This window comes from Symphodus melops, assembly GCF_947650265.1.
Source record: "Symphodus melops genome assembly, chromosome: 10".
NCBI classification, from domain to species: Eukaryota; Metazoa; Chordata; class Actinopteri; order Labriformes; family Labridae; genus Symphodus; species Symphodus melops.
This window is the reverse complement of record NC_136700.1, coordinates 11,627,943-11,643,146: the sequence shown is the minus strand read 5'-3', so window position 1 is coordinate 11,643,146 and position 15,204 is coordinate 11,627,943. Positions and strand designations below refer to the sequence as shown.

The window sequence follows — 15,204 nt, the reverse complement described above, 5'->3', positions numbered from 1 at the left end:
GAGGTAAGGAGGAGACACCTTGCCTCATTTAGCATCCGAAGTCATCAATAACGCATGACGATTTAACACACGATATATCTATATATATATGAAATATTTTCAATCTTAAATTATTTGTAATGGCATAATCTCGAGCCCCTAAAACACCGCGTGCTGCACTTTTGTTTTCTGCTTGAGTCAAAATTGATGTCAAATCAGAAAGGTCTCATTTGAATGCATGGCAGAATTCTGTATTACTCTATAAGTAGTAAATGCAGTCAGACACCATGCTACATAAAAGATTACACACTGACTCAACAACAGGATAAGAGCACTAGTGATGTGTCTCATCCTTAAGTCAGATTGAATACAGAAATATGACTATATACTGTAGCTGTTTCACTTATATTTTTGAATCGGCAAATCCTTTTAAGTTTTTTGTTTTGTTTTTTTAGTATTTGAAGCTTTGCTCAACTTAGACACTCCTCAGTTTTGAAACTAATGCTGGGCTGTCCCACTCACAAAGTTCCACCGCTCAGTAATATATTACACACTAATCTCATCTCTTTTTTCTGTTGTTGTTGCAGCGTTTGCCTTCTGATTGTCATGCAGCTTCAACAAATCCCTTCCAGCATGTGAAGAAAGGTGGATGGTATGTTTGTACACACTCAATTTACACCCTGCACGAAAAGAAAAATAACCACCAAGGCATGGCCGAATTCTGTTCCAGCTGATCTGTGATGGATACAGTCAGACACCATGCAAAAGCATTGTCTCACTTCTGCTTAAAGACTGGATGAATGCTTCCCTCAGCCTCATCAGACTGCATAGAAAGGAGTACAAAGATACATTTTAAAGTGCTGCTCTCACGCTCAGTCTGTTTGTTCTTTGTATTGATTCCTCTCCTGTTTCATAAATCCTGCAGGATAACCACTGTGTGCTTCAGAACCCAGAACATGAGACAGTGACTCCTTCACGAGTGGTAAGAGCTTGACAGTAGTGCTTCTAAAATACATGTGATGACCTGTCTTTTAGGGACGTTTGTAAAATGCCCCTCACTCTTCTGTCCCAATAAAGTGCAACTATGTTTACAATGGGTCTTGTGAATTTGTTTACTTTGCCAGAGTCAAGGTTTTGAATAAAGACGCAAAAGGGAAACTTAAAAAATCAGAACAAAAGTTGAAGCGTTATCATTACTAGACTTTTAATAGTTTAATAAATAATCCATGGCCAACATTTTAAAGTGCTCTCATCCTAAAATCTTCCCTACAGCTCAGTTGAGTCCATCGTGCATAATGATCAAAGAGCCACGCTGGACAAGTGTAAATCAATGCAGTTCAAGTATACAGGTCTCATATTCCTGGAAGCTAAAATTAGACGACACATTTTTGCTTTGGGTGTAAAGCAAAGGCTTACAGTTCTTACAAGTAGGATATTTGTTACATGACTACAACCATTTATCAGAATACAACCCAAATGCCACTTTACTCTGACCATGATCAATTGTAATTGAAAACAGTTTTTAACATGGAAAAAAACTTGAATCCCTGTAACGGTTAAAATATAGAGACTACAACATCACAGAAATAATGCATCTTTGTCAACATACGGATCTATTAACTTGAAGACCGGCTAAATTGTTCCAGGGATGTGAGCAAATGTGTCAACTTGCAATTCAATATATTCTCTGAAATGCTATTGAACTAGTTATGAGTCTTTGTGTCGTGCAGTAAGCCTTTACAGCATTATTGCTGAAGTCTTGTTATGCACACTCCTATGATCTTCAGGAAAAATCAATCCCGGTGTAACAGCCAGCGCTGCATTTCAACATTTCTGAGCACAAAATGCTCACAATTTTGGACGACGGACTAGAAGGTCTTGTAGCAGTAGGTTACCTTTAACCAGTTCATTTGTTTAAAAAAAAAAAAAAAACCATGACGCTGCAATAGATGTGTCCTGAGTATTAAATGCTCTTTACCAGATGTGATTCGTCGGCCTCGGCAGCCATTGACAGCAGGATGGCTTTGGGAGTGTTTTCGAAAAGTGCTGCTCTGTTCTGAGTTTGTCCCTTCTTGACCCAGTGGCCATAGATCTTGAAGGCACACGCGTCGATGAGCTTGCGGATGGGCTTGACAGCGTATGGGTCACTCTTGATAACATCCTTGGTGACGGGCTTTGCTCGGCGATAGTTGCAGTAGATTCTCATTGTGGCGAGAACAGTCATGCAGATGACCTGATGGAGGAAAGACGGGGGGGGGGGGGACTTTACTGGTGTTGAAGAGGATTAAGGGAATATCTGACACTGATAAAAGGCTAGGGCCCAAATCATTACATGGTGCTCATTCAATCAAATGTGATTTGTAGAAGCATCTGTTGGGTAGACTCAGTCTTCATTTAAAATGAAAGTTATATTTAACCAAAATAAAATTGCCAAAATTGAGCAGTACATTAAAAAATATATAATTAAGTAAATTGAGGAAAATGTCTAAATATAATGATTTATGCATCGGCTGTGTTGGTTTATCATTCAGGAAAGACACAATGTGTGACATTTAGGTGCCATCTCTCAGTAAAATTGAACTTGTATAAATCTGTCTTTATATTTTTAACATACACATTCAGAGTTGGGAATAAATAAATCAGAATCAAAGGTATTAAGTCTCTGAAAAAGGCTTTAACGTCTCACCTTGAAGCGCCTGTATGGAGTGAACTGTCGCACTTCATCCACCACATACTGAGAGAAAAACGAGTGGTTGAGAACGTCGGTGGCGGTATATCGCTGCCTTGGGTCCACCACCAGCATCCGAGAGATCTGAAGAAACAGTTTAATTCATTTGTATATCATTAAAACCTCCTTTGCAGCCTCACTTTTTGTACTCGTTGATACAAGCGATTTTAAAACATCATTACGGGTTGGCAGGGACAGTCTTTATGGTTAGTTAAATATTTCATTTCAGATCAGATTATTGCTTTAGTGAGAAAAAAAAGCCCACCAAATCTTTCACGGTGTCCGAGCGGTCCTCCCACTCTGGAGAACAGAAGTCATACTTCCCGGCCAGGATCATCCGCAGCATCAGCATCTGTTTCCTGTGCCAGAAGGGCGGAGAGCCTGCAAGTAGCGTGTACATGATCACCCCCGAGCTCCATCTGCAGCACCAAGCAGAAGAAAATAGATCTTATCAAGAGTCTCAATAATATCCATGCTGGTCATCCAGAACAGAATCTTCAAAATCTTTAGATAACACATTATTACATTAATTATACAGTTTCAATTCTGCACACTCACATATCTACAGCAGTGCTGTACCCTTCATGCCCTCCATCCATGGAGCACTCGATGATCTCAGGAGCGAGGTAGCCTGGAGTCCCGCACACTTCTGCATTACACACATGACAAACTTATGACTCAAACAGACATATTTACAATGCTTAACAAAATGTTTCACCACTCGTTCTTTAAACCACGTGATGTAAATATTCAGAAGGTTCTTTGAGAAGGATTTTCTGTATATTTCTTAGAAAAGCAAAAGTATTATAGCTAATTCAAACCAAACATGATATTAATTGGAAGGTTTGGATGTAGTTTTAGTCCAAGGCCATGTTTTTTTATTAATTCCAACAATTTATGATTACAGAAAAATCAAGGACGCCGAAAACGTCACTTTTTCTCTATTGAACACTAGAACCAGAGATAGATATTTATACATGGAGTATCAATAATACTAGCTACCTAATGATTTAAATAATCATAAATAAACATCACTTATTAACACGTCACACAGTATTATATGATTCACATTCTGACAAACATTCACAGTGCCAGTTCCCTCTACTCATAATAGGACTCTTTTTGAGAAGTCTTTTTGAAAGGTCAGTGTACTCCGAGTGTCTGCGACTGCAGCAAATAGATCGGAGTCTCCTGTTGCAATGTAATCTTTCCAAGAATCCTCTGCTCACCAGCAGCAGCAGCTGCTGTAGCAGCTTTACAACAGCTTGTAAACATAGTTAATGTTTTCAGGACATTGCATGCTTCTGTTGCATTCATGTCAGTAACTATGTTAAAAATGAACGGTCAGATCTTTATATGAAATGATCTTAAACTTACTTGGGAAAAAAGAAAATGTAATGATGTGTTTACGGACCTTTGAGCTTCTGTCCTGGCTTAATTTGCACAGCGAAACCAAAGTCAGTGAGTTTAATGTTCATCTCGTCGTCTAAGAGGATGTTCTCGGGTTTCAGGTCCCGATGGACGATGTTCTCGCTGTGAAGAAACTGGACCACTTCCAGCAGTGCTCGCATGATCTTTCTTAAAACAACACAGATATTCAGGTCACACAAAAAAAAAATCTGATTACTTTGTCTCTTTTACCTTATAGGAAATATTTCAAATGAAAAATAAAACGTTTACTAACCGGGTTTCCTTCTCAGTCAAAGTCACTTTCTCTGTGAGATAGTCGAAAAGTTCACCCCTCCTCATCCTTTGTTAAGAGAAATGACACAAATACTACTTTGTTCTATCAACAATATTAAAAACTGAGAAACTTGTGATTTCACACTTACAAGTCGAAAACTAGGAAGTAGAAGGCTTTGGACTCGTAGCAGTCTTTGAGTTGTACTGGGGAAGACAAAGAAAATGTGAGTTTATTAAGAATTTAATCATACTAGTGGATCAATTGAGAGCAAACACTTAGCAAACATTTGTTATCAGCTTCTGTCGATTGCTTACTGATGTTTTTCTGTCCGCACACTTTCTTGAGGACGTCGATCTCCTTCACTGTCGCCTCTCTGATCTCCTCGATCTCCTGCGGAGTCATCTTGTCTGACGGAGTGATGTCGATGATCTTCACTGCATACTCCTGAGACGTCTGCTTGTGGATGCAGCGGCGCACTACACTGCTTATTCCCCTGAGGCAGAGAAACACAGCACGTTTGTTATCTACAGCTTTGTGAGGTTCCATTTTTCCCCCCCCCACAGACAGTTTGTGTTTGCGTAGCTGGATTCAAAGATGTGCATCACTCTGGCATTTCAACAACAAACAGTTTGTGATCAACTTTATTGAAAACTACTGAGCAGTTTAAGTATGTAATCAGTCACATCCATGTAAGAGTATACCACACAGTCTCTCTGTCCACTGTTTGTGAGACCTGACCATACCATGTGCCATGTACTACATCAGCTAAACACATTGTCCACATCCGCTGACCTCATGACCTACATGTGAGAAAGGGAGTGAAGTTACATAATACTAACAGTGTGCCGTCCAATCCCGGGCTGCTCTCAACACTAAACTTTTGTCCAAAACACGCTGGAGTTAATGAGCGTAGCCTCTTTGGACACTACTGGCTTACGTAACCGTTCCACCATGGGAAGCGTGGAGGGGAATTACAATGAGTAAAGATTTGTTTAGGGGGGCTTTTTTTGGAAACTTCAAGGAGAAACCAGTCTGCTTGCTTTTACAGTATTCACTCTGAGGACAAGCTTTTAAAATGATCAAAACTACTTCTAATATTTCTTCTGTTCAATAAAATCTTGTCTATCTGGACCATACATTTAAAAAGATGTGTTTTTTTAGTCATGCTAACCAAAGCTGCTAACTAGGTAAAAAGCACGATACATGTTCAATCCCTCCTGAGAGGAATAGTGTACTTTCTTGAAGAGAGTTAAAACAATTTTAAAAAATCTCCTCTGACATGTCTGTCTGTTGAATATGACACTTCAGTCTGCAGCCTATTGGCTTAGCACAAATACTGTAGACACTAGACACAGGTGAACAATGAGCCTGCATGTCAAAGATTCTTAAGTTACTTTGGGGTTCTTTGCCATTAGAGGACAGTGGATACCCTAAAAAAGGAGAGTGTTGAATGAAATGCTGGTGAGGAGCCGGGGGTCAAAGAGAATTTTGGGCTGTCCACTTAAAAAAATAAAGAGTGTGTTTTGTACTTTCCTAGCAATAATCAAAAAATGTAGAAAGATTCATCCGGTTGTTTAAAGGGGACATGTTATAAAAAATCTACTTTTACAGTGTTTCTGAATGTTTATTTGGGTAACCTGAGCGTCTACGGACCCACAAAATGTAAAATAAATCCATACAGCCCTTTGTTTGTTGTCTGTGTAAGTCTTACAACAGAGACGGAAAAGCCCACATTTTCTCAACTTGTGACATCACAAGTTGGATTGTGGTAGGAAAAAAAAAACTCCCCTCCCCTGTTTTCTTCGCCCATTGACTCCACCCCCATCTCCAGCCTAGAGCAAAACTTGAATGAAAAAATAAGCAGCAATTATAAGGATCCCAGATTAAACTGGCCCCTTCTGTTAGTGAAACCGCCAACGTAGCACATTTTAATACATACCTTCCCAGAATCTCCTTGGGCTCATACTTGTCATAAAATTCCTTCGCTCCCACCCAGTCAGGGATCTCCTCCTCTTTGGTCATGATGGATGTGATGCCGCTTCACACTTCTCCTCTCACAGCTCACAACAGATTATCTGACAGGAACAGTTTACCAGTTAGTGTTATTATGATTTGCTTAACCATCACTGCGGCTGCCATCACATGTAAAGAGGCAACACAGTGTGGTTAAACTCAACTAATGGGATGCTTATAATAAGCTCATAGAGCTTTGAGATAAGCTAATATAAATTCATCTGCAACAATGTTGACAAGGTTCTTTTTAAATTTAATGTTTAATATTTAAAGAAATTAAAAATATTTGGTACTTTTAGCTTCTTGTGTTGGAAGATATGCTACTTTTATCATGTTTTTAGTATTGTAAATGTTATGTTGGCTTTGTTTTTTACTATTGTTTGGACAAAGGAAACATTTTGAACATGACACATGAACCTTTGGAAATAAAAAAGCCCAATTAACTTATAAATATTCTGTTGATTAATGACAGTATAGGCCTATATCAAGTTGTAAAAAGACCATTTGCCAACTCAGCCTGCACAGTTATGTATTCTATTAGATCAAACAATTTATCCAGTAAAGGCACATAATCCTCTGTCATAAGTACTGAAGAAGAACTATAGGATTATACATTTTAATGGCGCTTTCTTTAAATGTGTTCATCAGTAAATACAATCTGAACCTGCTGCATAGATAACTGGAGGGCAAACATAAACTTAATGTTTCAGGAATTAAATTGTTTATGCGCGTTTCAGCTTGTGCTCAAAAAAAGTCGAAGAAGATTCCAAGAAGAAGTAGATACATCCTTTTTAGCCTGATGAAGGACGAGTTCAGTCTTTAGTCTACGGGACGCATTACGGTTTAAGGATCGTGCGTGTAAATTGATACAAAAAATGAAAAGGGCTTTTAAGTATCGTTCCGAGCATATTATAACAAACATCCAGTTTGACCTTCTGGCGTGCACACGAACAGAAGAGCATAAAAGAAAACAGCGTGTGGTCACTCACCGTGTCTCGTGCTGGTCAGGGCCGGACACGAACAGAGTCCATAGATTATTTGTCAGCCTGGACACACCGTGGAGAGACGAGTAAGAAGGACGTCTGGTCAGAGCCCGGTGCTGTGGCGCTGTCCCGGGGCCGCTGCCATTTCAAAGGGTAAGCTTTAATGTCAAACGCCCAAAATAAGTTGCTGTCCCCACAGCAGCACACTCTGAACACGTGTCCACACAAAAACTAGTTCCATGCAATAATACCCCGCAGCAGCTCCACATGCAACTTTCTACCCAGTAATGTTCCCTGATGCAGTGAGCGACATGACAGGTGCTAGTTCTCTGCTTTGCAGCTGTTGTGAGACACTGTATGTTGAAATATTTCTTCAACAGTACAGTGTAACCATGAAGTCTGTCTCAACAGGAAATCAATCATCACACCTTACAGTTTTTGTATGATTCAAGTGCTTTATTGTTTTGAAACTAAGATTTGTTACAGACTGTTAAATCCACAATTATTGAAACAGTTGTTTTTGCAAGTTATCTTGATCTACAAATGCAGAACATAAATTAACACACTGAAGCTAATGGAAAAAAAAAAAAACTAGCATTAACTCAAAGCATGCACAACCAAAATGTATAAACAGTATTTATAAGACATGAATAACAAGCTCTGCTGCACTGTCCTGAGAAAAGACTACAAAGATGTCTGATAATAATCAGCTGTCAAGATAAAACATGTTTATTAATAATCTCTTGTCAATTTGGTTTTCTTGGTGTCCTGTATGATTGCTTAGGTCAGTGTGTGCTGCTTCTTCTTGTTCTTCAAATGTTTTCTCATGACATACCTGTGAAGAAAATAAAGGTTTAATCATTTGTAATATTACCGGTAATGTTATTATTATATCACTCAATTTAGCATTCTTGTCAAATTCAGACACCTCAAGAAGAAAAGATGGTTTTATGAAACATTGAAAATACAACAACGCCACCCCATGGTCATGTAGGGTATTGTAAAACACTAACATTAGAACCATACAAGAGTTCTGTAAAATCAGGATGAAGTACTTATGCAAAGTTCCTTTATTTGGCATTAAAACACAATAATGATATCATACTCACCATTTGCAAACTTGCATTGTTTAAGCACCTCACTGAAGCCCTCACAGAGCTTGAAGTCACTCTGGTTTTGGGCACACTCAACAAATTGTTTGAGCTCGTAGGAGCAGGCCTGCTGTTGCGGCTCCTGCTGGTACATGGACTGTGGCTGCTGCTGGTACATGGACTGTGGCTGCTGCTGGTACATGGGCTGAGCCTGATAAGGCTGGGCCTGGTATGGCTCCTAAAACAAACAAGGCAGACGATGGGACAATTCATGCGTCAACTGTACACAAGGAATTTCAAGATCAAGTTTATGCAAGTGATGAGAAGCACCTTTGTTTCAATTTATATCTAAAGACAACAACCCAAACAGTGTGAGGAGGTATAGGTAAGAGTTTTGTTATGAGCATTAAATAAACATCAACTGTTTATGAAATCTTTTATAAATACTGGTTTTAGGGCTTTTCGGCCTTAATATGACAGGACTGATGTAGAGACAGGAAATGTGAGAAATAGAGTGGTGGTGACGTGCGCTAAACAGGGTCAAGATCGAAAGTGACTCCCGGAGAGGGGACTGTACGCTCTGCATGAGGCGCCTGCTCTACTAACTGAGCTAATCCAGCGGCACACATGCATATAGATTTCCCCTCAGACATGTCTTACCCTACAGGACAGTGCTGCCTTTGCATGGTTAGGGTTGGGATCATACTGTTGATTATCGCCACATCCTATGGTCACTGTGCTGCCTCACCATTTTTGGTTCAATTCCCTCTGCTTCTTCTTCCCCTCTTCTCCAAATACACGTAACAGCTATGTGGCTATTACTACTATTATTGTAATTACTGTTACCACTATTGTTACTATTATTTTCATTTGTTTTTTATTTGTTTTGCTCAGTGTCTTTTTTGCCTTTTCACTCTCATCAAAACTGAACGAGACAACGCCATGACATAGATATCACCCCTTCCTACAAACACCACTTATATTCACATTTTCACTTATTCCTCTCTTTTTAAAAGTTATAATCATTACTGTTATGTTAACCATGTTTTATTTTTTATTGTAGCAGAAATAGTTCCTCTGAATGTTGTTTACATCAGAATACATACGTCTGATGTTTTCTTAACACTGATCCTTTCATTTCATTCTCTCTGTGTCTACATGTTTACACTAAAGAAAACACAGTAAAAACTAGACCAAAAGCAAACACTAACACAGGTGAGAAAAACTCCAGACGTGCAGACTCCAGTTAATCCAAGATGTTCTCACCAAGGGTTTTTTGTGATCATTCATATATATTCCTAAAATGTATTGATTTCTGTATTCAGTAACTATAATGCATGTTAATTTGATACTGATGTGGAATAAATCAAGGCTGTTTTCATCCAAATTTCTCCTCCATTAAGTTCCAAACACTTACTCTACTTAAGTCCTCCCTTCCAGGTTTCAGACACACTAATCCCCTCCCTGCAGCTATTCAGCTCCAACAACCTTTATTTACCTGATATGTGACGTCGGGCTTGGCAGGCTCAGAGGTTCCTCCACCAAAGCCTCCAGTCATGGCGTGGCCAATGGTGTGCCCAACTGCGGAGCCAACTGCGACACCAGCCGCTGTAGTCGCCATCTGAGCAAACATCCCTGGCTGCCTGGGTGCTGCTGGAGCTCCTACAGCTGATGGGGGAGCATGGACTGGTGCAGGGGCATAGGAGGGAGGAGGTGCAGCCCGAGCCATAGGCTGAGGTGATGGTGGAGCACGGCTGTGAAGACAATGTAGTATAAAGTAAGAAGAAAACCCCAAAATACAGTCGATAACTGATACTCCCCATACCTCCTGGGGCTGTGTGTATTCTGTTTAGATATACATCACCAACATACATGTCAAGGCACAGAGTTAAACCAGTGGTAAATATGAGTGCTATAAAAGATAAAGTATGTATCAGTATGTGAAGCTTAAGGGAGAGACTCTCTGCTCCACTGTCAAAGAGCTACCGACAAATGAGCCTAAATCAGACTCAACAGTTTACAATATGGTGGGGAAAATATTATTCACAAGTACAAATAATGTATGTTGTTAAGTAAGAGTGAGTCACTGAATATGTAATAGAGTAAAAACATGATCATTCGTGTAAGGACGATTTAACTACATGTGATATTTAGAGTTTCTAAGACGAAACCATAAACAGTCTTTATTAGGTGCAGTTAAAATGTACATGACTAACGGTTTTTTTTTAAATCATATTTTATTAAAACCTTCATATCGTGTCTCCACTATCAGATAAATAATGGTGGTAATAATAATAAAATATATACTAATCAATGACGCAGATTAGACCGTGTGACCTTCATTACGTCCCTCAAAGTCTTTTCAGTAAAATGTCTTTCCTGTCTAACAGAGACATGTTCAGATGTAAAGACACATTTTAAAGTGAGTATTTCCTGAGACTATAAGATGAAACCCTGACGGACACAGGCTAACATGCGTTACCTCACATATCTGCAGCCTAAGCACCACATTTACCTCGACTGTGTAAAGAAAATGATGAGAAAGACTGAATGTACCTGGCTGGAGGGGCCATCCTGGATGTCCGGCTTCTGCTTCCTCTTGGCATTTTTTAAACTACAAGTCTGTAAATATCTGATTGATAGAAAGTAACGGCTCTAAAACCACTCGCTTCAGTAAAGTGTCGACCTTTGGCTAATCCGGAACTTTCTGTGTGTTACATCATTTGTCTTACGGGTAACTTCCGGTAGGTGTTTACGTCAGTCACAAACTGTAGTTCCTTAAAGCCCAGACTACAAGAAAAAAAACAAATAGCTTGCAGCCCAACATCTATCCACGTTTATTTTTTTTTAAAGTAATAGTCAAGACCATTCTCTTGCTGCCCTTATCTAAGTGTAAACATACAGTCTGTTTGAAATTTCTATAAAACCACAAGTTACATATAATAACACAAATAAAGATATGTATTGCAGTGTAAACTTGATCCCCAACAATGATAAAGCTAAAAAGATAAATAAAGAACGATTCAGTCTGTAGCTTCAGACGGGTCAGACTTTAAAAAGGAAGAATTTAACAAAAGCAGAAAGTATCTTTGGATTTAAATCTACTCTCCTTGCCATGAATTTTGGTTTCCTGTGAGCCTATTGATAGGATGCTTTATTAATTTGTATCACAAAACTATTTTCTCTCCATACACAGTAAATAATTCTGTGATAAACTGTATTCAAAACTACATTTTCTATCAACTTGGTGGTCTCTCAGATATTACATTACTGCAGCTAAAAACAGTGATTGCCTTTCATAATAAAACCTAAATGTTATTTGTTGGTCTCTTTCAAGCATAAATGCATCACAAACAAAACAATATGATCCCATGATTCAAAGGTTTATTCTTGAGTAAGCAAAATTATATATGGAAGAGCAAAACCACCAATTATTTTTCTTTTTTCAAATCAACAAAATGTCTCATAATGTACCTTTACATGAAAGTAAAGGCCCTTTTGGAAGTATAAAATTATATCAAATGCAGCATCCAACAGCAGCATGTTTTATCTCATAAAAAGGATTTTAATAAAGACAAAATATTACTTTTACTTCTTTTTTTCAAGTAGCGCCAAAGAAAAATACAGGTTACTCTTTTTTCCCTTTCTTCTTTTTTTCTGAAAATTTGTGTCGTTGATGGTGTCCACCTCCACCTCCTCGACCTCCTCTGTTTCCTTTTGCTCTTCTACCTTCCCACACCGGCATTGGTGGCTCAATTTCCCCTGGTCTTCCGCCTCTGTCTGGTACACTGCCCATCAACGTCTGTTGGGACCAAAGCTAAATTAAATACCATGTGCCAACCATCTGAGCAACAGCCATCAACACTCAGAATTACAGATGTGACTTATGACAGTAAAAACAGTTGTACCTTGTAGACAGAGGTGCTTTTTCCAGCCTTGATCGGCTCAATGATAGACTGATCCTCTCGAGCAGCAAGCAGAAGAGACAGAGAGACCCGGGAGGAGCCAGTGAGGGATGAAAGACGAGGCACTGAGGCCAGAGCTTCATTCCACTGCTAAAAAAAAAAAAAAAAAAAAAAAAGACAGATTATAATATGCGTTTATTTCTGATGTGTCCTCTGAAAATCTTCTGCAGCAAGAAATTCATTTTGATAAACAGCTGAAGTGAGTATCGAGCTGTACTAGAGCTGGGAGGTGCTGCCACTTGCATAATTAAAATGATCTAGAATCTAGATCCATTTAATCTACAACTAAAAGAGCCCAACTAACTACCATGTTATTATTCAGAAGACTTCTCTTAAAGTAATACAGTGATTTAACATTCTTACCTTTTGTCTTTCTCCCCATGAAAATGATTCCAGTGTCACTTGAAAACGTTTAGTCATCATCTGCCGCCGACACCAATAGTCATTTGACAGGACTTCATTGATCCTTTTAACTTGAATCTGAGAAACACAAAGAATCAAGGTTGAAAAGCTCCCGTCATGTTAGTGTAACATTAGATGTATAATAAATTGTAGTTATTCCAACATACCCACTGCTCTGGACTGAGGCTGGTGCTGAGAAGCGGGTTTGACATGTCTCCACCTGGAAGACGAGCGAGTCGGGACTCTACCTTCATTAAAGGAAATTAAGAACTATGTCAGTGCGTCTGGGTTTGTGATTAGAACTTTAACTTCGCTCTCTTTCTTGTATCCAACTCACCTCTATCATCACATCTGAGTGTTGAGAGGAGGCGTCCATGTCAAGTGCATGCAGCAGTAATATCCATTCTGCCTGCATCTCTGCCTTTGTTCTGCCAGAATCCTCATCATCCCGACGCAACTCAGCATGTTCACAGCTGTGATCGACTCGCTGCTCCTTTTCAGACTCCTCTTCTGCCGTCTCTTCCTCAGCATGCGATTCCTTATACTTGATTATACGAGCTGCTTGTAACTCCGATATAAGGAACTCTAAACAAATGAACAAGACTTTTAAATTGAAACCCCCATCATTGGCATGAAATGTACAAAATCTATGACGCTTCAGTCATATGTTACGTTGAACTAAAAACAGCACACTTCCATTATTACTCACCAGTGACTGTGTTGAGAATGGACGGCCCGAGCACCTCGGAGTCCAGCACAGTGAGAGGAAGGTACATGTCTGACAGTAACTTCCTCAGCTCTCCCACCAGTAAAGCGCCACCTGTCCTGTTTGAGTCTTCAAGATGGAAAGACAAATCTTTTCAGAATGTTTTGACATGCAAACTCAATGATTTTTATATAAACAGTTTATATGAATAAAAACATTTTAGATATCTAATGAAATAATAAAAGCAGTGGCAGCACATGTATGCACTCGTGTACATTTTGTCAACCAGAGCTCATTGACAATTTATTTTTCAACTTATAAATGTCCCACAAAGCCTCGCAAAAGAAAAAAAGACAACAAATGTTGGAATTATGACTTGGCGGTATGGCTCACTGAGAAACACTTAAATGCTGTTTGTAAATCAATTAACATGAATAACAAATCCGTGCACATGATTTGTAAACATGAGAAGGTTTGCAAATAGAAAGTATTCATGTTTTTGTACAGTGCTAACTTTACAAGCCTTCATCATCAAACATTGTACTATACAAGTATATTCTAATCTATAAGGAGATTTTTAGCATAAAGAAGAGAGAAGACCAGCCAAAAAGACTGAACTATGATGATTAACTACAATTACAAACACATAATCTAAAATGAACACAACACACAATTGTGAATATTACACACAATTTTAAAAGTCTGAATGTGAGTCTACTATAGTAAATCGACCACCTTCGATGCCTCAAAGCATAGAGACCACAACCTACATAGAGACACAGACAGTGGTTAGTAACCCACCCTGCAGCTCTGGACAGAGGGTCTTAATCTCTGCAGCCAACCAGGTGAGCAGAGGACACGGAAGTTCATCACAGCCACACCGTGTGAGGCAGGAACCATCCGGGTACCTGAGCGCAAAGACGACAGGTGAACCACAAAGTTCACCGTGAAGTAAAAAGGTCAGGCTAATATTGATACCGAGCCTGTAAATGTTTTACACAGAATCAGATAATAAATCAAAGAAAGCTAACTTAATTCCAAATATTAGCTTTTTTTAAAATGTGTCTTCAGAAACAAACTACGCAGCACACACATCGGAACTGACAGGCTACTTACCCTAACGCTTTAATTGCCGAAACAATTGTTAATCTCCTCTCCATTTTCGATGTAATGTCATACAAATAATATGTATACGTTCATTACAGTAGTCAGCTTTTACCCATAAACTGTGGCTCTACACTGATTATTAAAGTTCAACTTATAGTATACTTCCTTTCTCTATCTTTGTGCCCATGGCACCACCTGCTGACCGGAGTGTGTATGCATCTCTTCCCCTGTAAAACATGTTCATTATTTTATGTTGGGTAACTTTGGATCTTTCTCATGGATCTAATCTTATTGATTTGTTGAACCCTAACCCTAACCCTAACCCTAACCCTAACCCTTTTTGTTTTGTTTTTGTTTTATCTATCTGATTTTATGATGTAGTTATGAAATAAATATTGGAATAAAACGTACAACTTTTGCCCATCATTTACAATGGATGTAGACATTTACATTTGCAAAAAGGGAAACATAAGTTCAAGTAGGTCAAAAGGGTTTTGTCCACACCTTGAGCATTTAGTAAGTTTCAGACTCATGACATAATAGTTC

General features: G+C 38.9%; 3 protein-coding genes and 1 long non-coding RNA gene across 5 annotated transcripts; 1 reads left to right on the top strand and 3 right to left on the bottom strand.

Annotated features, from left to right (window-relative positions):
* Nucleotides 1-573: 573 nt before the first annotated feature.
* LOC306831014 lies at nt 574-1,073 on the top strand. The gene is made up of 2 exons (XR_013780049.1): nt 574-631; nt 905-1,073. It is a non-coding gene; the product is annotated as an uncharacterized lncRNA (long non-coding RNA).
* An 827-nt stretch (nt 1,074-1,900) lies between these two features.
* On the bottom strand, nt 1,901-7,603 carry phkg1a (phosphorylase kinase, gamma 1a (muscle)). Its single transcript, XM_079354826.1, has 10 exons — nt 7,394-7,603; nt 6,331-6,466; nt 4,706-4,884; nt 4,540-4,594; nt 4,392-4,457; nt 4,122-4,285; nt 3,266-3,356; nt 2,973-3,126; nt 2,666-2,791; nt 1,901-2,212 (listed from the first exon to the last, which is right to left on the bottom strand). The coding sequence occupies exons 2-10, from the start codon at nt 6,411-6,413 to the stop codon at nt 1,943-1,945; spliced, it is 1,188 nt and encodes a 395-aa protein (XP_079210952.1). The 5' UTR covers nt 6,414-6,466; nt 7,394-7,603; the 3' UTR covers nt 1,901-1,942.
* Nucleotides 7,604-7,822: 219 nt separating this feature from the next.
* On the bottom strand, nt 7,823-11,209 carry chchd2 (coiled-coil-helix-coiled-coil-helix domain containing 2). Its single transcript, XM_079354642.1, has 4 exons — nt 11,035-11,209; nt 9,977-10,232; nt 8,497-8,716; nt 7,823-8,222 (listed from the first exon to the last, which is right to left on the bottom strand). Exons 1-4 carry the CDS (start codon nt 11,082-11,084, stop codon nt 8,212-8,214), a joined length of 537 nt encoding a protein of 178 aa, XP_079210768.1. The 5' UTR covers nt 11,085-11,209; the 3' UTR covers nt 7,823-8,211.
* A 633-nt stretch (nt 11,210-11,842) lies between these two features.
* Nucleotides 11,843-14,851, bottom strand: LOC306830476 (protein FAM98A). Of its 2 annotated transcripts, none has more exons than XM_079354008.1 (8): nt 14,668-14,851; nt 14,353-14,459; nt 13,555-13,680; nt 13,183-13,430; nt 13,013-13,093; nt 12,807-12,923; nt 12,387-12,533; nt 11,843-12,280 (listed from the first exon to the last, which is right to left on the bottom strand). In XM_079354008.1, exons 1-8 carry the CDS (start codon nt 14,709-14,711, stop codon nt 12,107-12,109), a joined length of 1,044 nt encoding a protein of 347 aa, XP_079210134.1. In that variant the 5' UTR covers nt 14,712-14,851; the 3' UTR covers nt 11,843-12,106. The 2 variants fall into 2 exon arrangements, with proteins under 2 accessions (XP_079210134.1, XP_079210135.1); XM_079354009.1 differs by having other exon boundaries at nt 12,387-12,530.
* Between the last annotated feature and the right edge of the window lie 353 nt (nt 14,852-15,204).

What these genes read in the sequence shown, in the direction of transcription:
- chchd2 (XM_079354642.1), bottom strand. Translation starts at nt 11,084, where the DNA reads ATGCCAAGAGGAAGCAGAAGCCGGACATCCAGGATGGCCCCTCCAGCC. An exon ending in AGGATGGCCCCTCCAGCCAG is followed by an intron (nt 10,233 to 11,034) that starts GTACATTCAGTC and finishes TTGTCTTCACAG; the next exon opens with CCGTGCTCCACCATCACCTC. An exon ending in AGCCCGACGTCACATATCAG is followed by an intron (nt 8,717 to 9,976) that starts GTAAATAAAGGT and finishes TGTTTGTTTTAG; the next exon opens with GAGCCATACCAGGCCCAGCC.
- phkg1a (XM_079354826.1), bottom strand. Translation starts at nt 6,413, where the DNA reads ATGACCAAAGAGGAGGAGATCCCTGACTGGGTGGGAGCGAAGGAATTT. An exon ending in GTGCGGACAGAAAAACATCA is followed by an intron (nt 4,595 to 4,705) that starts GTAAGCAATCGA and finishes TGTCTTCCCCAG; the next exon opens with TACAACTCAAAGACTGCTAC. An exon ending in GCCAGGACAGAAGCTCAAAG is followed by an intron (nt 3,357 to 4,121) that starts GTCCGTAAACAC and finishes TGTGTAATGCAG; the next exon opens with AAGTGTGCGGGACTCCAGGC.
- LOC306830476 (XM_079354008.1), bottom strand. Translation starts at nt 14,711, where the DNA reads ATGGAGAGGAGATTAACAATTGTTTCGGCAATTAAAGCGTTAGG. An exon ending in GCCTCAGTCCAGAGCAGTGG is followed by an intron (nt 12,924 to 13,012) that starts GTATGTTGGAAT and finishes TGTGTTTCTCAG; the next exon opens with ATTCAAGTTAAAAGGATCAA. An exon ending in AAAGCACCTCTGTCTACAAG is followed by an intron (nt 12,281 to 12,386) that starts GTACAACTGTTT and finishes TGGTCCCAACAG; the next exon opens with ACGTTGATGGGCAGTGTACC.